Source organism: Sander lucioperca, chromosome 8, assembly GCF_008315115.2.
Source record: "Sander lucioperca isolate FBNREF2018 chromosome 8, SLUC_FBN_1.2, whole genome shotgun sequence".
NCBI classification, from domain to species: Eukaryota; Metazoa; Chordata; class Actinopteri; order Perciformes; family Percidae; genus Sander; species Sander lucioperca.
Window position 1 is genome coordinate 33,515,625 of NC_050180.1, and position 27,848 is coordinate 33,543,472.

The following is a 27,848-nucleotide window of genomic DNA, read 5'->3' on the forward strand; positions in this document are numbered from 1 at the left end:
GATATGGAAACTTTTTAAAAATGGGTCAAATTTGACCCGAGGACAACAGGAGGGTTAAAAAAGGTAAATTGATTTGAAAACAAGGTGACACAAAGTGGAATTCAGTTCAAAAAGGTTGAAATGTTGCAATTGCTCCGTGCAGTGGTGTAGTCTAATGTATTTTAGCGGGTATACTGTACTATAATAATAATAATAATATATGGACCAGAATGGACATATTCAAGTGGGGCGTCTGGGTGTCAAAGACTTCATTTCCTTCATTCTGATCCACTTTAATGCACCAATTTACGGTGGAGATACCTTTATTTAGCCTAAGGAAAACACAGATGGCAATTCAAAATATATTAAACATATAATGGAAAGTATGTTGTTACACGCCATTCCGCATTTTTAAGTGGGTATATGGAAATCCTGAAGCTTTCTTAGTGGGTATACTGCGTATACCTGCGTATCACGTAGACTACACCACTGCTACTGGTCACAAAATGACAGATTGGGCCTTTAATTTAATAAAACAGCGCCCTCCACATGTTCCACCAGCAGGTGGCGGTGTTGCCTTAAAACCCTCCCACTCTGCTGGATTCGGTGGCGTAAACTCAGGTTACACAGCATCTAGTGCACTTAGAATAGAACAGCAGGACTGTACAGTATAACCCGTTTCAGTCAGACTTCACCAAATACAGGATAAATGGAGCCTTATCACAACCAAAGAGGCACAAAACAACAGCCGAACAACACACCTGGAGCATATGGAAGTGACCCGACACCTGAGAATCCCGACCGAGATGCACCTGCCGGCAGCGGCAACCCACCAGCGACGGACAGGCAGCCACAGTAGTAAGTAGTCTAGGAGGCCATAGACATATGTATGTCTATGGTCTAGGCTAGCTAGCTAAAAGTTATGTTCACTGATGCTACTGAAGCTGCCCCTGATCATAAAATAAAATGTGACTCCATATTTTGACACAGACACTTTATAATGATACTCTGAAGACCGTCAAAGCTAGCCAGGCTAACATTCACCCTGTTCGCCGTAATATTTCATTAAAAAACATTTTTTTTTGGGTCTATTTTGGAATTTACTGCCGCTGCTAACTTTCAGTTTCGTTTCTAGAGATTAGGGAGAAAGAAAACGGTGCCTTCACTGTTTCCCGGAAATCCCAGCTGCTTGTGTCACCTAGGACTACAAACGTAACTGAAATAGCCTTTTAGTGTTCAAGTATTTTGGTTTGAACACAAAATGCCGAACAACAACGTGTACTCTTTAACAAAAACAGCCACGTTTGTCTGTGCTGTGTGCTTTGTGTTGTACGAACAAAAAGAAGAAAACACGTGAATAATTCTAACTATGGCTCAAAGAAAAACAATAGGCTTTCATCAAAAATAAAAAATAAAATACAATACTTATTTCTTTAAAGCAATAATAACATATTATGGTATTATTCTTGCGTCACACCAGTTGTGGTGATAAAGAACAGCTGCTTGAGTACATTAAATTCAGAGTCCCATCTCACTTGAAGGCATCATTATACTAAGCTTGTTATTACTTTGTTCATATATATATATATATATATATATATATAGCTATGTACGTTTGTTAAACAAATTGTCACAAACAATATGTCACATTTTGACAATAAGAAACAGTGCAAAATCCATACATTCAAACATGCTAAGGTGGAAACCACAGGTGAGAAATATGTATCTGTATTTTGGATTTTGTATGTCTACAGTTGGTGGTTGGGGTGTGGTTTTTATACAAACAATTACAGGTTTCTACCACACCGTCATAGTACTTTGTATTTCTTCAGTGTAATTTGTATTTTATCTTGAAAGAAATAAACATAAACAAATAAATAGCCTACATTCAAATAATAAGGCCCGAAGGTAGATTTGGCTTACAGTGGGTGTTGAGTGGGTCAGCCTCCTTTTAAACACACACACACACACACACACACACACACACACACACACACACACACTCACACACACACACACACACACACACACACACACACACACACACACACACACACACACACAGCAGCAGACTGTAGGATGTAACATGACAAAGAGACATCATTGCTCATTAATCAAATACAATAAATGAATAGTTCCGCAGACCAACTAAGTATATTTACTCAAGTACTGTACTTAAGTACAAATGTTGAGGTACTTGTACTTGAGTCTTTTCTTTCCATGCCACTTTCTACTTCTACTCCGCTACATTTCAGAGAGAAATATTGTACTTTTTACTCCACTACATTCATCTGACAGCTTTAGTTACTTTACAATTTAAGCTTTTTGCAGTCAAAACACATGTAGTTTATAAAACCTGATGTTTTATTATAAATTAAACTACCTGACAGTATAACAGTCTACAAGTCCAGCTGAAATGATTAGACCGTTAAACACTTAGTTGATTGACAGAACTGTTTGGATCGGTTCCAGTTTCTAAAATTGGAGGATTTTTCTGCATTGAGTACTTTCACTTTTGACACTTTAAGTACATTTTCCTAAAGATAACTTACATACTTTTACTTTTTACATTTTCAATGCAGGACTTTTACTTGTAACAGTTGTGGTATTACTACTTTTACTTAAGTAAAGGAGCTGAATACTTCTTCCACCACTGTGCCTCAACCTTTGGCAGTTTTTGACACATTTGAGTTAAAAAGTGCTCTTCTGTCTCCGTCCTTGTCTCAGCTCAGGTGGATTCACCGTGATCCCACCGAATGAATCTCGGCGAAACAACATCAAAATGAGTAGGCTGCCGCTTTCAACTCTCCTACCTATATGATATCGATCTTCATAGCCTACTAAATGTTGACATTTCTTCCCCAAGTAATGACGCTTTGTGTTGCTGTAGTGGCTCAGAAAGAAGAGGAGAATTTGCAGAGATGGAGAGAGGCAAACAGACCTCCCCCTGTGCACGTGACAGAGAGGCTGGGTAAACCAACACGCAAACCCAATGCAAATCATCTTGAACTATTTGTGTAACATTACCAGTGTTTTCCCCCAAAAAAGTTGTTAAGCTTGGTGGCAGGTGGCATTTTTTCGACGAGGGCCTGGCTGGAGCCAGTCACAGACTGATGGCAGCATTAATGTAGAGCCCTATATTTTCTGTGACAACAGAATCATGGACGGAATTGCAAAATTAAGAATTTAAAAAAGCGGTAAGAGAGATTCCATAGCTAACTGGAAATAAAAAATAAAAAATATGACTACGAGCCGCCCACTGTATCTGTAGTTTAATAAACATCTTAAAAATATGTTAACAGTTAACAGTGGCTTAGGCCTAATGGGGGGGCAACTTAGACCCCGGTGGGCCACCAGGCTTGCAAAACACTGGGGGAAACCCTGATTATTCTTATGTTGTTGTGCTACCTTTTTTACCAATCTGGAAAAAAAACTATGTTTTTGTGTCTAAGTGACTGATGGGAAGAACAATCTTTGACATTGGTCCAGTATTAAACAACTCAGATTAATATTCTAAGTGGCTGACAACATTATGGAAAGGATTTCTAAGGAGGTCGACCTTTCTGTTAAAGAGTAAGATCATTTTTTTAAACAGCCATTTTGGGTCGTCTTTCCACTTTTCCATCCATCACAACTCTAGTCTTGGTTGAAATAAACACACAGTTTACCGATTTACATGTGAAAATACGTTGGCTTTATACACACTAAAAGTATTGTTTTTTTAAATGGAGTCTGGTGGGTTTAGAGCTAGCGACTTCAGAGCTGTTTCTGGTTAAACAGAAAGATCTCAAAGAGGTTTTAAAGGTCTATCTCTGAAGGGATTCTTTCCATAATGTTGTCAAACACTTAGAATAACAATCTGAGCCTGTCAGCGGCAAAGTAAAGCCCCTTTTAGTGGACCAAATTGACGATGCACATTTGCCCCATAGGGTTACATCGCAGCCCGGTCTGTGGCTGCTGGTTACAGCGTTCACACCTAATACTGGACCAGTGTCAAAGATTGTTGTTCCTATCAGTCACTTAGACACAAAAACATAGGAAAATAGAGTCCAGTTTGAAAAAAAAACGGTAGTTACCCTTTAAGCACATGCTTACTTAATGATATAGTGTAATATGCTGTTTAATCTATAAAGGTGGTAATGCAACATTGGCTGCAGCCAGGGAGAGGCAGCTTGCAGACTTACGTCGCGCCAAACTGCAGAAGAAGGTATGTAATCGCACATTTACTGAAGCAACCACAACATCATGCTCATCCATTCAATTCATATGCACGTCAGAGTGTGAACATAAAATATAATTTTTTAAGTCACTCATGTGTGGTCTATGAATATTAGAAGCACAGGATGTATTGAGACACGATTTTTCAGAGCGTTATATATCTTGTGCTTTTCCTTTCTGCGATGGCTGAATCACAAAGATTTATTTTTTAATGTGACGTGTTGTTTCCAGCTGAAAAAGGAAGAGTTTGACAAGAGGAAGAGACAAGAAGAGGAGGAGGAGTTCCAGAAGATGAAAGATGAACAGAGGGAGAAGGTGAGACCGGGATTAAAACACAAATATGTACTTTGGCCTTTTAGCAAAAGCTATTTTTTTTTTTTTTTTTTTTCAATTTAGCATAACAAAAAACTGACTTAAATCACTCGCCATTTTACATATAAAACACCTTTTGGGGAGCTATTTGGAAATGATAATCTGTTTGTGTTTCAGTCAGAACAGGATTTCTTTGTATTGAGTGCTTTTTGACGAACCCCAGAGTTCCCTGTCAGGAATGCACTGTACTCAGCCATGTGTTGTGGGAGTACGTGGAAAGAGCAATAACAGTGGCAATAGTTGGTGTTTTTCCAGTAAAGAGTTGCACCACTTACTCAGAATATAGCAGTCTTGTGGCTGCATTGCATTATGGTCTGTGAGTTCAATAGACAATGTCATATCTCTGCCTCTTCAATTGTAATTGTTGAAGGTTGCAAATGGACTCCAGGAAATGCATCTGCCAATCCAAACAATGCAGGGGTGCAGAAATGCAAATAACAAGCTTGAGCAAGAGTCTAAATTCAGTCGTAATAGGGCTGTGTTTGACTCAACAAGCTTGTCAAAGTGGCGAGGACAATGATTAGAGCAAGTCAGGTCCAGCTTTTTGACATTTACAGTATAGTCTCACATTGCCAGACCTTCCTCCACATTGCTGCGGAGGAGGGTCTGGCTAGTCCACACAGCATTCTGGGATGGGAGAAAAACGTCCTCTGGTTTATTGGCATTTCTTTAAACCAATCACAATCATCTTGGGCGGCGCTAAGTGCCGGATACAGCCACGGTGCCTCTGCAAAATAGCCTCGGGAAGGAACTTGTGTTGGTGGAAAGTGTGTACATTTAAAAGTTATTTTAGTTGTCCAACAGAAAACTCAGATTGGTCAGATAGTCTAGCTAGCTGTCTGGATTTACCCTGCAGAGATCTGAGGAGCAGTTAACCATAGTCCTCAGAAATCCACCGGAGGTTAGAACGCCAACACAGAGAAAGAGGAAGGTCACGGATATCCGGCTGAATTTCCGGCGGCAACGGAGCAATCCCGGAAATGAAACGGCGTTGATATAGACTATCTACAGTAGGGCTGCACGATATGAGGAAAATATCTAATTGCGATTATTTTGACTGATATTGTGATTGGAATATGATTCACGATATTGAAGGGAACGATCATGTTTGTATCATTATTCTCATTTTCATTGACTAATATTAAATCTTAAAACATGTAAATGATTTTGGTGTGATTTTTGCGAGGATCTGTACCAAACAAAGATGTTTTTTCTGTAGTCTGTAGGATGGGATTTGTAGGCCGGGACTTCTCTGCAGCACCACAATACTTTATTTTAGAATGGTTTGACACATATTTTGCCTTTAACAAATATTGCGCCTCTCTGCGATTTGGATATTGCACTAGTCCATATTGCGATTTCGATAAAATTGCGATTAATTGTGTTCCCTAATCTACAGTATAATAAGCGTTCTAAGGAAGGCTGATGGAATACACAGCAACCAAGGTAGGGCTGCAACTAACGATTGTTTCGTTGTCGATTAATCTGTCCAGTTACTTTCTCAATTAATGGATTAGTTGTTTGGTCTACAAAAATGTCAGAAAATGGTGAAAAATGTGGATCAGTGTTTCCCAAAGCCCAAGATGACGTCCTCAAATGTCTTGTTTTGTCCACAACTCAAAAGATATTCAGATTACTGTCACAGAGGAGAGAAGAAACTAGAAGATATTTTTACTTTTTTCATGAAAAATGACTCTAGCTGATTAATCGATTATCAAAATAGTTGCCGATTAATTTAATAGTTGACAACTAAACGATTAATTGATTAATCTTTGCAGCTCTAAACCAAAGCAAACGCATGCAAAAATATAGAAAACGCAACCAAATACAGAAACATGCTGCAAACACAGATATGTGACTCATGCCATCTTGAGGACAATTTTTTTTGTTGTTTTTTAATGGGTAGATATAAATTATGATCATTTTGGTAGTGGTAAGAAGATGTAAAACCCCCCCTAAAACTCTGGGTCATGATTCCATCCTAAACTGCTTGGGAAAGTTTGGGATGCAGGGGCAGATGAGTGTCGGGTGGAAAATTATTAAGTGTTCAAACCAATGAATTAATGAATCAGTTTGTCATTTTTTTTATGAAACAAATTTTGCTTCCAGCTTGTTAAATGTGAATATCTTCTAGTTCCTTCTCTCCTCTGTGACAGTAAACAGAATATCTTTGAGTTGTGGACAAAACAAGACATTTGAGGACGTCCTCTTAGGCTTTTGGGAAACACTGATCCACATTTTTCACCATGTTCTGACATTTTTTTGACCGAACAACTAATCGATTAATCGAGAAAATAATCGACAGATTAATCGACAATAAAATAAAATAAAATCGTTAGTTGCAGCCCTAGTCTAGTGGGGTGTGTCACCCTTCCACTGCATGGCTCCAGGTTGTTTTCCCTCAGTGAGAAACAATATAATTCCTCGCCTCTAGATGTCAGCAGAGACAAGCATCCACCTGAGCTGTAACAAGTCTGTGTGTGTGTGTGTGTGTGTGTGTGTGTGTGTGTGTGTGTGTGTGTGTGTGTGTGTGTGTGTGTGTGTGTGTGTGTGTGTGTGTGTCAGTCTTCCCTCACACACCCGGCATTAACGCCATGACAACCAGCTGATTAAGGAACGGGCTCATAAGTTTCCAGCTCCTCACTGTGTTCTCAGACACGTCTGGCCCTGCTTATGGTCCAATAGTGCTAAATGGACTGCTATGTGGACAGGGGCGTAGCACAACATTTAGGGCCCTGCAGAAAGGCACTCTCTATGCAGACCCGTAGAATTTAAGTCAGTTTTGTGAACTAGTTTTAATGTTGTAATAAACAAGTGTCTTTAGAAATAAAGACTGCAAATAATTCTCCCCAAATTAAAAATGATTTAAACCAAACCGAAGCCCTAATCTTGTTCAAATCTATTAGGCCAAGGACATCCAGCCGAACAGTGTAGTATGGGGCGAAAAAGAGCAGATACATGATCTCGGTAAGCAATTTGACAACATTGTAGTAAGAAGTTAGTGCATCAAAAAGTGTGTGCATTAAGATACCAGCAGACAAGCTAATCCAGTACCAATTAGTGCATAAAAAGTCACCAAAATGAAGTATTTCAACCTCATGGTTAAATTCAAAATGGGGAAAAAACAGGGAAAAACTGCCCATCCTTCCACTAGGCTGGCTACAGGCCTGCTATGGGCCCCTCCCCGCATCCACAGCTATTCATTCTAGGGTCTTTTTGGGCCCTTCTGTCCCCCCCCCCCCCCCCCTCCTCCAGTCTGACACCCCTGTATGTGGAAGGCTCATTAATGCTGAGGACCACAGTGAAGACAGGAATATATTGGGAATCCAGGAAATTAACAGATTCAAGTGAAACTCTAAGTCTATAGACGTGATCTAACAAGACGCTAACAAAAAACAAAAAAAACCTACCCCTGGGTCATAGGAATGTATTAGTAATCTAGGAAATTAACAGATGCATGTAAAACAGCCTCTTCTTTTTCTATAGACGTGATCTAACAAGACGCTGGATCAAAATAAAAAAAAACTCTGGGTCATGATTCCATCCTAAACTGCTTTGGTTTTGGAAAGTTTGGGATGCAGGGGCAGATGAGTGTCGGGTGGAAAATTATTAAGTGTTCAAACCAATGAATGAATGAATCAGTTTGTCATTTTTTTAATGAAATTAATTCAGATTCCAGCTTCTTAAATGTGAGTATGTTCTAGTTTCTTCACCCCTCATTGACAGTAAGCTGAATATCTTTGAGTTGTGGACAAAAACAAGACATTTGAGGACGACATCTTAGGCTTTTGGGAAACACTGATCCACATTTTTAACCATGTTCTGACATTTTTTGGACCGAACAACTAATCGATTAATCGAGAAAATAATCGACAGATTAATCGACAATAAAATAAAATAAAATCGTTAGTTGCAGCCCTAGTCTAGTGGGGTGTGTCACAATAAAACAATCATAAAAAAACATAATCAACAATAAAACCACCCCAAAAAAACTCTGGGTCATGATTCCATCCTAAACTACTTTGGTTTGGGAAAGTTTGGGATGCAGGGGCAGATGAGTGTCGGGTGGAAAGTGTTCAAACAAAAAACAAACGGAGTAAACTACAGCTAATCCCTACTCCTGGACTCAGCCAGCCTCTCTGATTTACAGTAAATACGTTCTGTAACAGCCCACATGGTCAGGCTGCTCACGTCAGCTGGGCCAGAATATTATCCCTTAAATGAGAACATAATTCAGAGACAAAGACTTTTGTTTCTATCCAAGCAAATACAGCGAAATTACAGGGGACTGAAAAGGATTTCCATCTCTTCAAAGGATAATGGGATTGAGAAAATGGGATGTATCATCTTACAAAACATCACAGACAGTATCAAATAGAGGATGATTTCTAATCTTGTAAATAATGAAATTATTTTACATAAATATGGGAAAATACCACATCTTTTGACATGTCTCTTAAGGACGTTTTTTTTTGATTTATTGAATTTGATTGTACTTTTTTTTTTTTTAATTGTTTGGTTTTACAATTGATTGTTAGGTTTGTCGCATGGTAACATTTTTTAAATATATTTTACACGTCAGACTGCCGCAATTTCCACTGCAAGTAATGTTCATGTAGAATATGTCATTATCTGTAATTAGTGCACCAGAATACTGCATATATTCAAGACTTTGCAGCCCATATACCATATAACTAACTGTATAGGGTTATAACTGTAGTGGTAGTCTAGTATATCCTCGACGTTCCACTTTCGGGAGTGCTCCGTTGCCGCCGGAAAATCCGCCGGATTTCACTTATTTAGGCCGGATATCCGTTTCTTTGGGCTTCCGTTGTGTTGGCATTTTAAACTCCGGTGGATTTCTGAGGACTATGGTTAACTGTCCTCAGTGGCTTTTCTCTGGTGCTTAGCGCCGCCCAAGACGATTGTGATTGGTTTAAAGAAATGTCATTAAACCAGAGCACATTTTCCTCCCATCCCCTAATGCTATGTGGAGTAGCCAGACCCTCCTTCAGTGCGCTTTGGAGGAGGGTCTGGCAAAGCGAGACTACTGTAGTGGTAACTGCATCTTGGAAACGACTTGTATCCGGTTGCGTGTTGCGGTGACGGCTGACTTTGATGATTTGCAGGCCGAGCGCCTGGAGGAGAAGAGGCGACAGGATGAGCAGAGGAGGAGGGAGCAGCTCAGGCAGGATCGCACCAGGTCAGCCCTGGATCACGTTAACCTGGGTCTCATTACTGTCACTGTGCGGTTATTGTGTTGTTTTCTGTGCCGTGTTGTGTTCTTTCTTGCTCTGCAATGGATCTTAGTCACAGATGTAGCATCAGATGACACAATCTGCAGACCTTTAACAAAGTAGACGCCCAATTTCTGATCCTCTGCTGACCTAAGATAATCACTGGAGTATTTAACAAGCTGCATTCTGTTGGCAGAAAAAGGATAAACAGCATATCAGTTGCGCCAGTGGAAGCATGAAGACCGGCGCCATGAGCTTCACCTCTGGTTGCCCCCATTTACCTACTCAAACTTCAGTAGCTGTTTTTTTATTAACGAAAAAAAAAAAAAAAAAAAAAGGATTTCTTAAGAATACATCGTCCTCAATCATTGAAGGGGCTGTGCACCTCCATAAAGTTGGGTGACTCGCAAGAGAGAGAATGAACAGCCATGCTCGCGGCCCTGTGAGATTGCAGGGACTTTGAGCTAAATGCTAATGTCAACAGGCTAACATGCTCACGAGGACAATGCTAATATGCTGATGTTTAGCAGTTATGATGCTCACCACTTAAGAGTTTTATGCATAGTGACTCATGGCAATAATCCTTCAGATAAGTATTAATTATTGGATGATGCATGGACCACACCATCAACAAGACAAACACCTCAGGATCCTACATAGAAGAGAGGAAGAAGGAGAAAGAGAAAGAGAAAGAACGGGTTGGGAGGGAGAGATGAAGAATATGAGAGTGGAACACGAGGAGTGGGTTAGGCTGGTATTTATGGTAATGCAGGAAGTGACAAGAGCTGTCTCACTTTGCATCCACGGTTCCTCCACTTGCTTCCGTGCCTCGCGTCTTAAGCGTGAGTTCTGCTTCTGCGTTAAATCGATGCCGTGGCTACGTATGTTGGTACATGGAGATACCAACCCTACGCTGTAGCCTTGATGTACACCTCTCAAAAAATGGAACTACACGTCGTGTAGCTCGGCCGTGGCTTGGTAGCGTTGCATTTCCTCCTCATTTCCTGGTTCTCCTTCTCCATAAACAACATGAGATCAAGGAGAGGGTTAACTTTTCCTGCTACAGATTTCCCACCGTGGTCAGAAAGAACAGGGGAGACACTTTGTTTCTCTCACTCTAGAGTCTAGAGTCGCTACTCGCGCCGAAGCTAATCGCCGTTAATCTCTCACTCGCTCTCCCACACACACATGCTGGCCCTGCTATTTTCGACGCTCTATTATTCAACGCACACACCAACGCACAAGTGTAAACTTTAGGCCACTTACGTAGGCTACGGTGAAAGTTCTGCGTGGAGCCTCCGCAGAACCATAAATCACGCTTTAGTTCTTCCCACTGAGGAAGCATGGGAGAGACGGAGGAAATCATGCGAGGAGAGAGGAAACGAGGAAATGTGTTTTTAGAGAAATGATCAACGGCTTTCAGCTGCACGGCTTCCGGGGAAGGCTGCTCTCGTGTATCCTCGCCCATAGCTCCTCCGAAATCCTTCCTCCATCATGGGGGTGGGAATAATAGCTTTGAGACGGCCTTCAAGAAAGAGGGCCAGAACAACTTGCGGTTCAACCGAGAAGCAAGGAGATATCAAATAAGGGAAGTGAGATTCAGCGTATAGGTTGAGGCGTGGTCCTGCTTCTGAATTTCTGCTAGATAGCTTCAAAACATTTCACTCAAAGCCACATGTAAACCTGCCGGTGACATCAGAGCAAAAGTCAGTAAGATGACTTTACTGAGCTTAATCTGGGAACCTGGGTGATGTCACTTGAGTACTTTGTTAGATTTAATGAAGCTTTTTGGATAATATATTGAATGGATGTATATACAATAATGACTTAGAGTGTCTTCTGTCTGCACAGTGTTTCCTCCGACATTGCATCAGACCACTTGATGTTGTGGCAATATTATACGTGGTCGGCTGTGAGGGAAACAGCTTGTCAAGTAGCATCTCTGGCTTCCTTACAAGAGAAACAAAAACAGGAGACAGCAGACCAATGTGTGAACCTGAAGAAACAATGAAGAGATTTAGAACTGGGGGCCAAGGAGACAGAGTGTCAGGCGGTGTCAGGGAGGGACAAACAAACTTGGTCAACCTTGTGGGACTCCAGTACTGCCAGCATCCCAGGCCTGGGGAGTGTCTGTGGGAGTAGATGAATACTCCTTCATCCCTTTTTATTATTAGTGTGTGTTTCTGTGTTTGTCTTTTTCGGTAACTGCAAGACAGACATTGTAATGTGTGTATTTTATTGCAGGCGGACTGAGAATTTTTTGCAGAGGTTTGAGAGGACGGCCCCACGTCCACTGGCATCCAGCAGTGCCATACTCACGTCATCTAGGGTAAGCCAGCAGCCACAGAGTGAGTGTGTGTGTGTGCACTCGTATGTGCTTTCACATGTTTTGTTTGCATGGAGGGTACACATCAGCATAGGCGAGGGGGAGGGGGTATACAGTAATCAAAAATGGCCGGGGTAAAGAAGTCAATGCTGTGACAAGCAAATATTTGTGGTTAAGATGTACATAATTCCTAAAAAAAAAACATCCCGAAACATGTAGAGCAGAGAGTTTTGAACAATACAGCAGATTCATTAATTAATTACTAATAACATTTACATAAATAAAGACATTCGCAGGCAGAAAAGGCACAAATTGTTGCAGAAAAATTCACCAGAATGCAGGAAATAAAGACACCCCGGTTGGAATTTGTCCCCCCTAATGTTGAAACAAATGTTTTCACTAGATTGGTGGAGATCTCAACCCCTTCCAATGTTGAACCCAAAGTTCTTTTGGTTGCGTCTTGTGTGGTTGCGTCCGAAATCGCATACTACGCACTACATACTCAATGTGTGTACTATAGTTCAACATACTTTTGTGGAAATAAACAGAAGTGTGTATCTGTGTATACTCGGATGCACTAAAGCTGTCATTTTCAACGTCGTTTCCTGAGAGCCTCCTTGCCGGCTGGAGACCATGGTAACCATGGTAACATCCTGCTGACCTCTGCTCTAGCGCGGCATCGCCAGGTAATTCTGAAATTACTGAAAAAGCAACTAGACCAACAGTCGCGGGTGACAAAATCAGTTTTTAAATGCGTAGAAATGTACATTGAAGCGTTTTTGACGTTACAGAGCTGCCCTGGTTGCTCTCCGTTTGTTTGTTATGAACGTTGTCGGTACTACCGCATTGCATTGTGGGATACTTAATGCCGGCGTAGTGTCCAGTGAACAGACAAAAAAAACCTCATACTATTGTAGCCTACTAAATAGCATGTTAGTATGGAATTTTGGACTCAACCTGTGTGTGCGTGTGCATGTAGCTTTAGTATATGCACACATGCTTTCTCTATGGGTCTCAGGGTTCAGTGTTGAGTCTCATATCTGTGGCTGTGGGGTCGGAGACTGAAGCTCTGCGGTAATTCACACCAATAGATGTGCCTTTGTGAGCTGTTTTCTGAATAAACACTCATGGGTGCGGAGATTTCATTGTCCGGGGCAGCGCGGGTATTAAGCGGTATCCCCAGTAGGCCGGGTGGGGTAAGGAGCCAGATCCCCCTGCAATTATCTCCTGGTCAGAGCCGGGGCACACAGCAGTACAGCGAGCTCACGGTCGAGTAAAGGGAAGTGTAAATACACGGAGCAATAGGCCACTGATTTTCCTCTCTCTCACCTCTTCAAGTTGTCTGTCTGTCTGCTCCTTTCCCTCTCTTTTTTTTTGTTTTCTCTGCTTCCTTTTTTCTCTTTTCTCAGCCTCTCTTCCTAGTTAGTTTTCCTGGGAGGGAATGAGTGGAAGGCGGAGTTCAAGGGACTTCCCAGAGTTCACACTGAGCAGAGACGGAGACACAACATGACATGACTGTGAGGAGTCTGCAGAAGACAGAAGAGGGTGGAATAACCTGCTCTAGTAAAAGTACCTGGAGAAAACCCAAACTCTTCAACAGACAATTACATGCGTTGTTAGTCAGGGGCAACCACTTGCCCTCATTGTAAATAACTTTCCTCTTAATCAACACTCTTTTTTTAATTTGCGGGGGGTAATTGCTGCCATAAATCTTAAAATCAATAGCTGCTGTAAACCTGAAATGTGACAAGGTCACCGTTATTCTTAGCTGAGAAAACATACATTAATTGGAGAGTGCTGACAGCTTCTGTCAGAAAAGTCAGACACGGTGCTCATAGTGTCTGCGCTTCTCCACCCAGCCTCGTCTCCGTCAGTGATGTTGTACCAGGGAAGAAGAGGAGAGTGTGCAGGAAACGGCCCGAGGACACGCTGTATTCTGCTGTGAGCGGATTATGTGGTGACTGACAACACTGTTAAAAGTGCACACGCAGCTCCCTCGGACGGAGGAAATGTTTTCTTTCTGGGCTTTTGTGCATTTTCTTCTTTCTCGCTCTCTCTTTTTCTCACAGAGACCTGATGCAAATCTTTCGTCAGGCAAGTTGATGGAGAGACAGAGAGAGAGAGAGAGACACACCGATACCTTGGGTCAAACTATGGTATGGAAAGAAGCAGATAGCAGTCAGTTACAGTAATAAAGAACTCTCTTGTTTTTACACACTACCAGGGTTACAGACAGCAACAAAGACTCACCACTTCCAGCCTTCCCATCTCACTTTGTCTCGACTCGCTTTGTCTCCTCTCATTGCAGACTGATCTCACGAAGTGGCGTATGTATGACACGCCAATTCGTATGCCATTTGTGGCGTGTTATCAAGACGCATACTCGCTTTTTAGCGTGTTTGTCAACGCCATTTGGCCTCAATTGACTTACATTACCTTGAGATTGCGTATGAATTGACGCCGTAGCGAGTAGTATGAAAGGGCGAAAATCCACGTAGGGAGAATGGGTAAAACACAGGACTTTCACTCAGGAGAGCGGGGATCGTGTCCCGTGTGTCACGTTTCCTTCGTGTCCCGCGTGTCACGTTTCCTTCGCTCAAGCGTCGCTTTCTTCTTTTCCTAAACCCAACCCACGTGTCACCTTTCCTAAACCCAACCCGTCCGCTGTATACGGTGCTCAAAATGCGTACAGATAACACGCCACTTGGCTTAAGAAAGTGGGCGTGTATGTTTATGCAAAGTCATGATATCATGTTGCTCACTGAGTCTCCTTACCTCTTACATCTTCTCCTCTCCCCTTGTTTTGTCTCATCTCCTGCTTTCTCCTCTCCCCTCCTTTTCTCTCCTCTCCTTTTCATTTCATTGCCGTCATTATTTCTTTCCCGTCTTGTCTCATCTTGCCTTTTTTGTCTCCTCTTGTCCTACCTCCTTTCCTTTCCTTTCCTTTTCTTTCCCTTGATCTCCTCTACTTCCCTTTCCTTTTCTCTCCTTTCCTCCTCTCCAGCCTCTCCCAGGCTGCAGCTCTCTCAGATAGACGTCACAGATTAGGAGATGAAAGCTTGCGGCTGTAGAGCAGCAAAAGTCAAACTTCTTGATGTGGTTCCTACTGGGACCCTGGGATCTGTTGTTCTTTCTGCAATGGCTCCATAAGACAGATTGATCTCCCCACTATATCCTCTATTTGTGGGCGTGTGTATGTGTGTGTGTGTGTGTGTGCGTGTGTGTGTGTGTGTGTGTGTGTGTGGTGTGTATACATGTGTGATGTGTGTGGGAGATTTTATGATAAGCTTTGATGGGAGCACAGATTGCTCACACAGGTGGGCTGTGTGCTCCTTCCTCCTCTCAGGCCATCCTAAATAACCACATCCCTGACCCAAATGGCTCGCCTGGGACAGGAAAACAGGGAGTGAAAATGAGGGAGATGTGTGTGAACAGTTTATACATGTATGTGTATGTAAATTAAAATAAGACTTAAATCATGGTTAATTAAATCTCATGGTTAATTAAATCTTGCCCCTTTTAACTAGTTTGGTAACCCAATTCACATTCCAGGTACAAAAGGTCACCTCTCCTCTATTTTTGTCTTTATCGAACATATCCTGCATTGGGATGGTAATTTGTTATGATCCTATTTGGCTTCCTTTTCCGCCCGCTGGCCGCTGCCACTCACTCTCTCTCTTTCTCTTCATCCGCAACGTTGTAGCCTACTCTGGCTCAAATGAATAGCCTACATATGGTCATCGAACTATAACAACCTTATCCACATTGTCGAAATAATTTAAATATTGAAATTACATTGAAAATCTTTTAGATAACAGGAGCCTATAATTTCTGTAGCCTACTCCATAACAACAGACTACCTGGACGCCTTTTCCTCGTCTCTCTCCACACCGCTGTCTTCAGACTTTTGAGTTTTTACCCTTTAGACGGTAACGCGACAGTGGAGTGTTTTGAAGATTTCCACTCTGGAGGGTGGTTTCACTTTTTTGCATTTTTAAGCCCCAAAAACGCCGTCGGCGTATAGACGAAAGGCACATCCAATAAAATATTTTTTCATTTTCACCCGCGAGCGTCATCGTGTAAACAGGGCCTTAGAGTAGTTGTTACGTCGTCAATTCCTCTCTATTTTATTGCATATTTCGGATTTTACCCGGGAGAGCGCCGTGTGCAAAGTTCCTATGGCGGTCAAGACCTCCTGGTTGTTCGTGTGCAGATTCTCTCTCACTCATCGGGGCCTGCCTCCTCTGCTGTCCCCGTCTTAGTGGCTCGTGTAGTCGGCATTTTTCGTTTCTTACACCTTAGTTCTTTTTTTATGTGAAGTATTTTTGATACAAGTAAAGTTAATTCTTTGCTAGGTTAGTTGGACTTTGTTTAGAATTTAATTTTAAACACAACTAAGCAAGAGCTACCGACCTGTGCGTGCTATCCACTCATCGCCCAACCGGAAGTCCCATTTTACATTTTTTCCTGCTGAAGAGACCTTTAGCATTAATTGTTGAAGGTTTATAGGATAAAGGCAGTCTAAGTACATGCCAGGTCTTGTCCTTCTTTCTAGCAGTCCTGCGTTTAAAGGTGAACCGTTAGAAGTTGAGGCCAAACAGTGATGAATTTTATCTCTAATTGTTATAATTTTATCATTAAAGAAGCTCATGAAGTCGTCACTACTCAGAGCTATAGAAATAGATGGCTCAATAGAGCTGTGGCTATCTGTCAGTCTGGCTACAGTGCTGAAAAGAAACCTTGGGTTGTTCTTATTTTCTTCTATTAATGATGAGTAATAGTCTGATCTGGCATTTCTGAGGGTCTTCCTATAGGTTTTCTATAGGTCTTGCCAATCTAAACGAGATTCTTCCAGTTTGGTGGAACGCCATTTACTTTCAAGTTTTCGTGAGATTTGTTTTAATTTACGAGTTTGGGAGTTATACCAAGGTGCTAGTTTCCTTTGCTTCATCGTCTTCTTTTTAAGGGGAGCAACAGAGTCTAAAGTAGTCCGTAGACAGGTCATAGCAAAATTATCAATTTGGGAGGGACTACAGTTAACACAAAGGGCCTCTGTTATATTAAAGTACGACATTGAGTTAAATGCTGTTGGAATATCTTCCTTAAATGTAGCTATAGCACTGTCAGATAGGCATCTAGTGTAGAAGCTTTTATCTAATATTGTATAGTCAGGTAGTAAGAATTCAAAAGTTATTAAGAAGTGGTCTGATAATAAAGGATTCTGCGGAAATACTATTACATCTTCAATTTTGATGCCATATGCCAACACAAGGTCGAGGGTGTGGTTAAAACAGTGCGTGGCCTCATGCACACTCTGACTGAAACCAATTGAATCTAGTAGTGAGTTGAAAGCAGTACTAAGGCTATTACTGTCAACGTCCACATGGATATTAAAATCACCTACAATAAGTACTTTGTCTGATTTTAGGACTACATATGATAAAAACTCAGAGAATTACGATAAAAATTCAGAATACGGACCTGGAGCTCGGTAGACAACAACAAATATAATAGGCTGTACTGTTTTCCACGTTGGATGTTGAAGATTAAGAACAAGGCTTTCAAGCGAGTTGTAATTTAGTTTAGGTTTAGGATTAATTAACATGCTTGAGTCAAATATGGCTGCAACTCCCCCTCCTCGGCCTGATCCTCGCGGAATTTGATTATTAATATGACTGGGAGGAGTGGCTTCATTTAGACTAACATATTCTTCATGGCACAGCCATGTTTCGGTAAAACAGAATAGATCAGTTTGATTATCTGATATCAAATCGTTTGCTAGTACTGCTCTAGAAGACAGAGATCTGATATTTAATAGTCCACATCTAATTTTCCTATTCTGTTCTATCATTGTAGTGGTAGTATTCCAATTAGGTTGTTAAGTATAGCCCCTCTTTTGTTTACCTTTGATTTAACTGATCTGAGTCGGGGGACAGTCACCGTGGTTATGTGATTATGAGCAATAATAAAATCATCAACATTCAATAGGGCTATTGTTAGTGTATTAAAAGAATTATCTGTCTCATTTTTTGGGACAGGCTGTGGCTGACGGGGAATGGATGCTAAATTGACTATGTTTGCAGTTAGCTTCTTATTACTTAATGGATTCACCCCTTTGTATGATCTATTGTTGATTATAACTGGAATAGTAGTAGTGCTACATGTTACCCTGTAGAAAACATTTCCAGATCCATCCACATGTAAAGTGCCATTTGGATCAATACCTGGGGGGCATGAATCTGTGATATTTTCTACAGAATGTCAATACCCAATACCTGTGGTCATTATGTTGTCAGAGAGCAGCCTGGCTCCATGTCGGTTTGGGTGGAGACCAAAATGCTTCAGCAGGCTCGGCCTCTCCCAGAACAAGTCAAAGTTGTTGACATAGGGAATGCTTAGGGAAGCGCAGTGGCGTTTCTATACAGACTTTACGGAACTGGTTATTGCACAAGACAGGAAACAAACTCACTGAACGTCTACTGCCTTTTGTTTCGTCACTTTTGTCAATATGTTTTTTTTATATTTTGCCTTGTCTCTGATTATAGCTGCTATTTTGCACACACCCTTAATGCAGTAATGCTCTCTATAGTTCCCTGCATGCACATATGTTTTCCTTAGCTTTGTGTTTTAATTTCCAAACTGATTATCAGAGAGTGATCTTATCTAATTCGGTGCAGCATCTCCAAATCTGAGGAGTTTTCATGTAAACAACATTCAGTGTTGTCCACCCAAATGCATTGCATGAATCCATGAGGTCTAACAAAAATGTTTAATCACCCTCATTACCACATCTGTGGTGCCCTTTAGCAAGGCCAGCAGATCAGGCTGAGGTTGTTTTGGGAAGCTTGAAGGTGTAATGTGTGTAACTGTGTGATTGTGGAGCCCAGCATTCCTGAAAAAGGAGTGAATTGCTCTTAGTGAAACTACCTTGGGTGAGTAAGTAACTAAACTAGTCTACAGCCATGCTAGTCTCTCTGTGAGACTGCACTTGGTGCTTTAAGCTAAACGCGAACATCAGAATGCTAATATGCTCAAAATGACAATGCTAACATTTTGATTAGTGCTATCAGTTTAACACGTTATCAACGGCGTTAACGCAAACCCATTTTTATGGCGTCAATTTTTTTATCGCGAGATTAACGTTCTTTTTGGCATAGCAAACTTCGTAGTTTTTTTCACATGCTGTTGCAACAACTAGTAACGTTAGAAAAACTACAACACCACACCGGATCTAGCTAGACCGGAAACTAAACAACAGGCACGCCTGTCGTTGTGAACTGAGCTATCATCGCAGCACGTCCAGTCTGAAATACCACTTGATGGCCAAGCACACAGCTGATGCAAATTCTCCGCCCCCTCGTCAAAGCCATGCGACAAAAGCACAAAGCAAGCCAATCAACTTTTCCATGTTGATAAGAGCATTAAAATGAGAAAAAATAATTGCGAGTTAACTGACATTAATGCGATTAATCACAATTCAATATTTTAATCGTTTGACAGCACTCATTTTGATGTTTAGCAGGTATAATATTCACCATCTCATCTCAGTTTAATTTGGTTATACACACTAAACACAAAGTACAGCTGAGGCTAAAGTATTGGACAAATAAAAACATCTAACCTGCTGATGGCGCTAGACGAAAAGTCAGAGGATCACCAAAGTCATTAGGATTCATCCTCTGGGGAACATGAATATCTGCACCAAATGTAATGACAATCCATCCAATAGTTGTTGAGATATTCAGTCTGGACGAAAGTGGTCCGTTAGGCTGCAGGCTTAAAGTATTTTGAATTTCCCTGTTGCTGAAATGTGCTATACAAATAAAGCAGCCTTGCCTTATCGGTTAGGTAGGCTTACATACATTTCAGTTCTTTCTCCAAAGTATTTTCTGTATTTTCAACTTATACAGTACATGCATGACTTTCAACCGCAGAGTAACATCAGACAATCTGCTTCCTGTTTACACCAGCACCGCATGCCCAGTGTGTGAATGGTGTTGTCAGACGTGTTAACATGGATGGAGATTAGTTTTGCTACTGGAGCTAAAACTCTTGTGTGGATGAAGATTGTTTTTTTCTCACAACGCCGCTTAAAAATGAAAACCTAGTAGTGTAGATGTAGCCACAGTATCCCCAGACAGTTGAACTCACATTTGTTGGGAACCAAATAACAATTCATTGTCAGCGCACATGTACAGATCAAGACCCAACTGTCCAAGAGCACCTATACATGCCCTATCTACTTTACTCAAGGCTGCACTTTCCATTTAAAGCTATACCTCTGATAGCTTCTTTATCAGGAGTGCCGTGTTACTGTAGTCCCTGATAATAAACTTTACAGTCAATACTGATTAGATATATTTATGTCTGTCACAGTTACCAAGAGCATTACCTTGTAAGTTATCTTTTCCTTCATACTCAAATAATTTTGTTTTGTCAGAGTGAGGCTGTGGATAGTAAACAGGAGTCAAGAAGTGTCAGAGACGTACAGCTGGAACACAGGAGGTATGTACAACATATACATATATATATATATATATATGGACTCAATAGGATTAATCATTTTGTTTTGTTTATCCTTTTGGAATGAAACCAGTACAGACTGGCTGGGTCGCTGAATGTCAGGTGTGCATTCACTGACTTCACTATATTTTAGTGTGTATAAAAAGCTGTCAAACACATCCGGCTCACTGCCATTAAGAGCCTGCCAGCATGTGAAGTTATAAAGTACAGCATTAACTTGGACAAAACAAGGGTTAACACAGCACCTTAGTGCTTTTTTGTACAGTACAAGGACTACAGGACAACGACAATACAAGGGTTATGTACTTCCGTTTACTTTGTTGAGAATTGCTCTCTAAACCCTGTCTCTTGTAAAGTAAGTAAGTAAAGTTTATTTCTAGAGCCCATTTAAACACAGTTTAAGCTGACCAAAATGCTATACAAAAAAGCACTAAGGTGCTGTTTTGGCCCTTGTTTTGTCCTTCGGGTCACCGGGACCCGAGGGACAACACAATCAAGTTAGTTTTATGCAAACCATGTTTTTCTTTTATATTTTGACAGGGTGAACTCAGCCTTCCTGGACAAACTGGAGGGTCGAGGCAGCAAGAACGAGACAAAAGAGGAAGGCGTTTGGGAGGCAGAGTGTCCCTTTAAGTCCACGGAAGAAGACACCCCTAGAAACCAACTCCCCCTCGCTCACCTGAACCCAGACCCAGAACAGAGCTACTACGACTGGACAGACGAAGCCGGTGAGCTGAGAGTCTGTCTACTGTTTCTCACGCCTTTTTTTAGTCTGGCTCAACGCTGGTTAACCAAACCTAAATCAGAAATGTGACAAGAGTTGCCTACTTCATCCTTTCTTAGAAGGACCGTGATTGTGTGTTTAGTCTGCGTTAAATCAAAGGCTTTACGTGCTGCAAATATGAAGGCAGGAAGTTATGCGTGGTACATCGTCATACTGTAGCTCCTGGCACTCAAATCCTGCTGATACTTGTAGCTTGTGGGAAATGTGTGTGTGTGTGTGTGTGTGTGTGTGTGTGTGTGTGTGTGTGTGTGTGTGTGTGTGTGTGTGTGTTTGTGTTTGCAGACAGGACACAGCTAGAACATGGCATGAAAGCCTGACATAAACACACACTTTGTCATTAATCTTCCGTCAATCAGAGAAAAAATATTCTGCGGGAGCTCTGAACCCAGACTAGACTGACAGACTCTGTCAAACGAGAGCAGTCCCGCCCTTCTTTAATTTGTCTGGATATTGAAATGCTGAGATTGGTACCTGACTGGTTGCCATACACATCTGAATACCTGCCACTCACAACAAAAGAAAGAACACAAACGGAACGTTCACGTTCATTACATGATATATATATATATATAAACATACACACTACCGGTCAAAAGTTTGGGGTCACTTAGAAATTTCCATTCCACTCCATTATAGACAGAATACCAGCTGAGATCAGTTGCATTGTTTTTTTTTAACCAGGGCAGCAGTTTTCAGATTACATTATGTGCTTACATAATTGCAAAAGGGTTCTCTAATGTTTTCAGTTAGCCTTTTAAAATGATATCAGATTAGTAAACAGAATGGGCCTCTGGAACATTGGATGAATGGTTGCTGATAATGGGCAATGTAGATATTGCATTAAAGATCAGCCACCCACTCAGATCAGCTGGTGTTCTGTCTATAATAGAATGGAATAGAAATTTCCCCAAACTTTTGACCGGTAGTATATATATATATATATATATATATATATGTGTGTGTGTGTGTGTGTGTGTGTGTGTGTGTGTGTGTGTTGGGTACAGATTCAATTATTGGCAAATTATCAATGATGTTTTATCAATATTAATAGAGTTATGAATATGTGTATTAATAACTTTACCACATTGACAAACAATCAAAACGGGGCACCACCCTGGAACCAGGGTGGTGCCAATAGTTGAGCTGTGAAACTCTCATAGGTGGTGTTCCCTTTAAAATACAGATCTTAATTAATTGGATTAATTTATCTAGTATCTTTTAAAGGAACAAAAAGGGGTGAATTCAAGCACCTGTTTAACTAGCTTGTTGTTACAATAGGTACACAAATAATCACAGACAACCGCTATTTAAAGTATAACAGAATTTATTTAACGTCAAATTGTCAATGGCCAATCAATAATTCTTCACTCATCAAAACCTATATACCTTTTTACAAACTACAACTAAAAGCAACGAACAAACAGACATGTAGCAGGCATGTCTCTGTGAGTGTGTGTGTGTGTGTGTGTGTGTGTGTGTGTGTGTGTGTGTGTGTGTGTGTGTGTGTGTGTGTGTGTGTGTGTGTGAGGAAAGGGGGGGGGGAGGGTGACGAAACCAGGTGGTTGCTAGGCTACGCCCAAGGTTAGCCATTAGCTCGTCTAAGCTAACATGTCACAGACAATAGGCTATGTGCTAGCCGGTTAGCTTATCTGTGCGTGACTGTAGAAGCTAGCGAGGCTAGCTGCTAAAGCTAACATGTGTGAGCTTCGTAGCGGTGCCACGTGTGGTTAGTGGCTAGCTGTTAGCTGTGTTCAAATTGGCGCGTGTGTGTGTGTGTAAATGTGCACATAGGTTAGGTTTGTGTGCAAAAGAGGTGTGGAAAGCACATTTAGAGACAGGAAAGATACTTGATTATCGATAATGACCCATCCTCTCAGTCACTCAGGTCTGGACTAACGTGGAGTTAGGGCAGACTCTGAGAACTTTGTCTGACCGAGGGGACGTTCATTATACAAGCTAAACAGCTGATTATTCGTGGAGATAAACACAGATCCGTTGGTCTACACAGGACCGTGGGGTGGCGTTCTCATCACCTGAGGCTGTGAACAGACGGACCAACAGAGATATCTTGCTGAGCAGTAACTAAACTCCGTGGAGGGAGCAGCAGTGTAGCATTTACAGTTCAATAAGCTAGCTACATTAGTCAACACAAAACCAACCAACAACCAAGTATCGTGATCAAAGATACATTCACAGCAAAGCAGATTAATAATCAATATATATAATAATTAAATAATTATTAATCAAATCACATTAATGGCAACACAAATAGCAACAATAGCAAATTGCTCATTAATAAAACACACCCTGTTCTAATCTTCTGCCCAGATACATAAAAATGAATTACATAAAAAAGAATTAATCTAAATCACGTAACTCTAAAGAGCAACAGAATAACACCCACAGATACATACAAATAAATAAACTGAAATTGTGCTAATCGATTCATCGTTGATTTAAATTGATTAGAGTTACGTTAAAGTTTTAAGTTGCGTAAGTTACAGAGAGCTTGAAAACTGATGTACATTGCTGGGATATAGCCTACGCACTGGATGTCTCTCCCCTCTCGTTACCTACGCTATCGGGGCTTAGCGCTGCCCAGGATGGTTGCTATTGGTTTTAAGAAATACAAACAAGTCAGTGTATTTTTTACCCCTATCCCAGAATAGATAGGTGTTGTGGCCAGACCATACTCCAGTGCTGTGGAGATAAGTCTGGCAATGCAAGGCTATTGAACATCTGATAGAAGTTCTTTTAATTGCAATTCTAATTTAACTTAAATGATCTAACCGATAACTTAAAGTACAATTAAATTCATGCACATATGTTATGCTAAAGAAACAGACTGGTAAAGGCCAGCCTGGGCTAGCTGATATTGGGTGACCACTAGTCTCGCATTGCCAGACCTTCCTCCACAGCGCTGCGGAGGAGGGTCAAATGTTGAACGTATTTGTTGTTTTAGTCGTGCAACAGAGAACTCAGATTGGACAGATAGTCTAGCTAGCTGTCTGGATTTACCCTGCAGAGATCTGAGGAGCAGTTAACCATAGTCCTCATAAATCCACCGGAGTTTAGAACGCCAACACAAAGAAAGCGGGAGGTGACGGACATCCGGCCGTAAATCAGGGATATCCGGCGGAATTTCCGGCGGCACCTGAAAAATCTCGGGAAATGAAACGTCAGCGATATAGCTGACCACAGACAGCTGTACAGGAATTCAGTAGCACTGCAGCTCTTCTTTACTGTAGCTGGCAGGTCAAAGAGGTATACAAGTCTGATTGTGCATTTTGTGTCATCCTCTGTCTGGAATCAAGGCAGACTTGCCTTACCTTATATCCTGACTAACTGCCTATCCAAACAGCAGCCACAGCAGTGCAATTTCACCAGTCCGAGGTTGAAACTAAAATACCCAAAAATGTCTCAAACCTTCAGTCCTGGCATTGCTAGTGCGGGCACAATCTGCATGTCGGAATCCCACAACATCCTCAATCCATGTCAGCTGCATTCGTCAGCCCCGGACTATATTTCACCAGCGTGCTGATCAGATCTTTCCGTTCTGTCATTAACCTGCCCGAGCCAATCTCCTTCCTGGTTATGTGACGGCTTCTCTCGTCTTGTCCCCCACTGCTGCCCAGCCATGCATTTCTCATGATCTGAGCTAGGTCCCTAGAAATGGACCAGCGTGTGGCAGGGAGTCCGATTCTGGACAGTGTGGGTAGTTGTAGGGAAAAAGATGCCAAAGTGGTCAGACATAAGAGCCGTCAAGCTGGCTGGAAGAAATGACTGCAAAGTTTAGATTTCCCACTTGTTTCGCTCTTCTTTTACTGCATTTTTTTTCACCAAATAAGCTGAGCATAGAGCAGGGGTCTCCAACAAGTAGCTCGAGAGCAGGTTTCCAGTAGCTCGCCAATAGGCCAAAATTACCACAATAGTAAAAGTGAGTTAGCTAACTTTGTGGGCCATAGAAGTGATAAAGTGGTAATGTTTTCTTGGACCCTGATGGGGCTATTCACAATGATGTAGCTAACTATGTGGGCTAAAAAAGGTGTAAAATAGTCATGAACCTTCGACGTGAAGTGAACATTTTTCATAAGCTGTGGGTATTGCAATTTCATACTTGTACAAACAGTAGCTGCATTCAGCTTATGTGGGTTATGTAAATAAATGTAAGCAATGTGATGCAAGTAGCTCTTGGCCACTTTTGTTTTTTTTAAAGTAGCCCTTAGATAAAGAAAGGTTGGAGACCCCTGGCATAGAGCACTTTGGGGATTGCCTCACATAGAGCTGTAATAATTCCCAACTTTGCTGTACAATTAAGTGTATCAGAAATAATTGCGATTACAAATATAATTGTCTCTTTTGGCAGACTGATCTCATGAAGTGGCGTATGTATGACACGCCAATCATAGACAGTAAAATAAATGGACATATTATATTAGAAGCACTTTTCTGGTGAGGGCTGAGCGTTACTGTGCAGCCTCAAACTGAGCTTGAAGACGTAAATGTGACGTGAGCAACCTGTCTGAAAGTTGGAAGTCTTCTGGTAGCTGTGCCAAGAGAAATCTCAATCATTCAAAATCTTGCAGAGAAGGAGAGCGTAGGTACACAGTATCTCACAAAAGTGAGTACACCCCTCACATTTTAGTAAATATTTCATTATATCTTTTAATGGGACAACACTGAAGAAATTACACTTTGCTACAATGTAAAGTATTAAGTGTACAGTTTGTATAACAGTGTAAATGTGCTGTCCCCTCAAAATAACTCAACACACAGCCATTAATGTCTAAACCACTGGCAACAAAAGTGAGTACACCCCTATGTTAAATTCCCATAGAGGCAGGCAGATTTTTATTTTTAAAGGCCAGTTATTTCATGGATCCAGGATACTATGCATCCTGATAAAGTTCTCTTGGCCTTTGGAATTAAAATATCCCCACATCATCACATACCCTTCACCATACCTAGAGATTGGCATGGTTTTATGTCGGTTAGCCTAATAGCTGGTTTGATTTGCATTGAGAGATGATTTTATGGAAAGTACCCCACGACAATTATGTAATAATTGTTACAGGCCTGGTCTCGCATTGCAAGACCTTCCTCCACAGCACTGCGGTGGAAGGTCTGGCTAGTCCATACAACATTCCGGGATGGGAGAAAAACGTGCTCTGGTTTATTGGCATTTCTTTAAACCAATCACAATTATCTTGGGCGGCACTAAGCCCCGGTCGAAACCCCGGTGCCGCTGCCAAAAAGCCTCGGGAAGGAACTTGGTTTTGGTGGAACGTGTACGTTCAAAAGTAGTTTTAGTCGTGCAACAGAAAACTCAGATTGGACAGATAGTCTAGCTAGCTGTCTGGATTTACCCTGCAGAGATCTGAGGAGCAGTTAACCATAGTCCTCAGAAATCCACCAGAGTTTAGAACGCCAACACAAAGAAAGAGGAAGGTGACGGACATCCGGGCGAAAAGAAGGACATCCGTCGGAATTTCCGGTGGCAACGGAGCAATCCCGGAAGTGGAATGTCATCGATATAGACCATTACAGGCCTAGCCTCACAGATCGAGAATGACACTCTGCACTTTACTGTATGTGATGACTATCAAGGAACCCTCTTTCAATAGCGGCCTTGTGGGAACAATAATAAATATCAGGATTTTTTTTAATTTTTTTCCTGTGTGCTTTCCAGAGCCGGAGCCTGACTTTGACTGGGCCTTGATGAGACTGATGAACAGCTTTCCAGACTTCAGCAAAGTCTTCCTAGAGGACATCCTCGACCAGTGCAATGGCGATTATGATCAGGCCTACACACTTCTCAACTGCACGCTGAATTAAGTTTGATGTATCTTTAATGAAAGGTCTGGCTTTACCTTAATATTGTGTTTGACACTTAAGGAGTTGGGCCAGGTGAAAATGTATAACCAGTGTTCATGATGATACAGAATAGAAGTAATTTATACCTTTGATGTTTGATGACTGTATGCTGACTCCACTACACAGCTGCATTAAATATATACCTACAGAGCGGTATGTGCTTCGTGTAATCTGTTTTTGATTATGCTATAAATCATTGGTGTCTTGCATCTGTTTGCATGCACTCGTGAGTCATTTTCGCCCTGACATGGAGTTGAATTGATGTTTGTTTTCATCAGTTTACTTGAAGGTCATCGCCATGACTCATAATCTTCAGATCATATTTGGGGCTCTTAATTAAATCAGTGTGTGCAGACGGAAGAAATCTCTACCCAAATACAAGATGCTTTTTTGTTTGTCTCATAATCAAAGTCGCATGTGATGTATCTATAGCAGGATTCTTCAGGGTACAACACAAACATTTCTGCAGAAAGGTCTCAGTTCAATACGATGCACCATAGCTTTAGAAGACTTTAATAAGACACCGTGTCAAAGC

The 27,848-nt window shown here is 41.3% G+C and overlaps 1 protein-coding gene and 1 long non-coding RNA gene across 2 annotated transcripts; one reads left to right on the forward strand and one right to left on the reverse strand.

The window, feature by feature from the left end:
* Window positions 1–554: 554 nt before the first annotated feature.
* epsti1 (epithelial stromal interaction 1) lies at window positions 555–27,765 on the forward strand. Its single transcript, XM_031300944.2, has 10 exons — window positions 555–837; window positions 2,707–2,765; window positions 2,870–2,950; window positions 4,113–4,186; window positions 4,429–4,512; window positions 9,699–9,772; window positions 12,051–12,135; window positions 20,573–20,637; window positions 21,196–21,383; window positions 27,129–27,765. Exons 1-10 carry the CDS (start codon window positions 689–691, stop codon window positions 27,272–27,274), a joined length of 1,005 nt encoding a protein of 334 aa, XP_031156804.1. The 5' UTR covers window positions 555–688; the 3' UTR covers window positions 27,275–27,765.
* Window positions 12,702–27,848, reverse strand: LOC118495651. The gene is made up of 3 exons (XR_004898140.1): window positions 27,836–27,848; window positions 16,795–16,796; window positions 12,702–12,756 (listed from the first exon to the last, which is right to left on the reverse strand). It is a non-coding gene; the product is annotated as an uncharacterized LOC118495651 (long non-coding RNA).

What these genes read in the sequence shown, in the direction of transcription:
- epsti1 (XM_031300944.2), top strand. Translation starts at nt 689, where the DNA reads ATGGAGCCTTATCACAACCAAAGAGGCACAAAACAACAGCCGAACAAC. An exon ending in CTCAGGCAGGATCGCACCAG is followed by an intron (nt 9,773 to 12,050) that starts GTCAGCCCTGGA and finishes ATTTTATTGCAG; the next exon opens with GCGGACTGAGAATTTTTTGC. An exon ending in CGACTGGACAGACGAAGCCG is followed by an intron (nt 21,384 to 27,128) that starts GTGAGCTGAGAG and finishes TGTGCTTTCCAG; the next exon opens with AGCCGGAGCCTGACTTTGAC.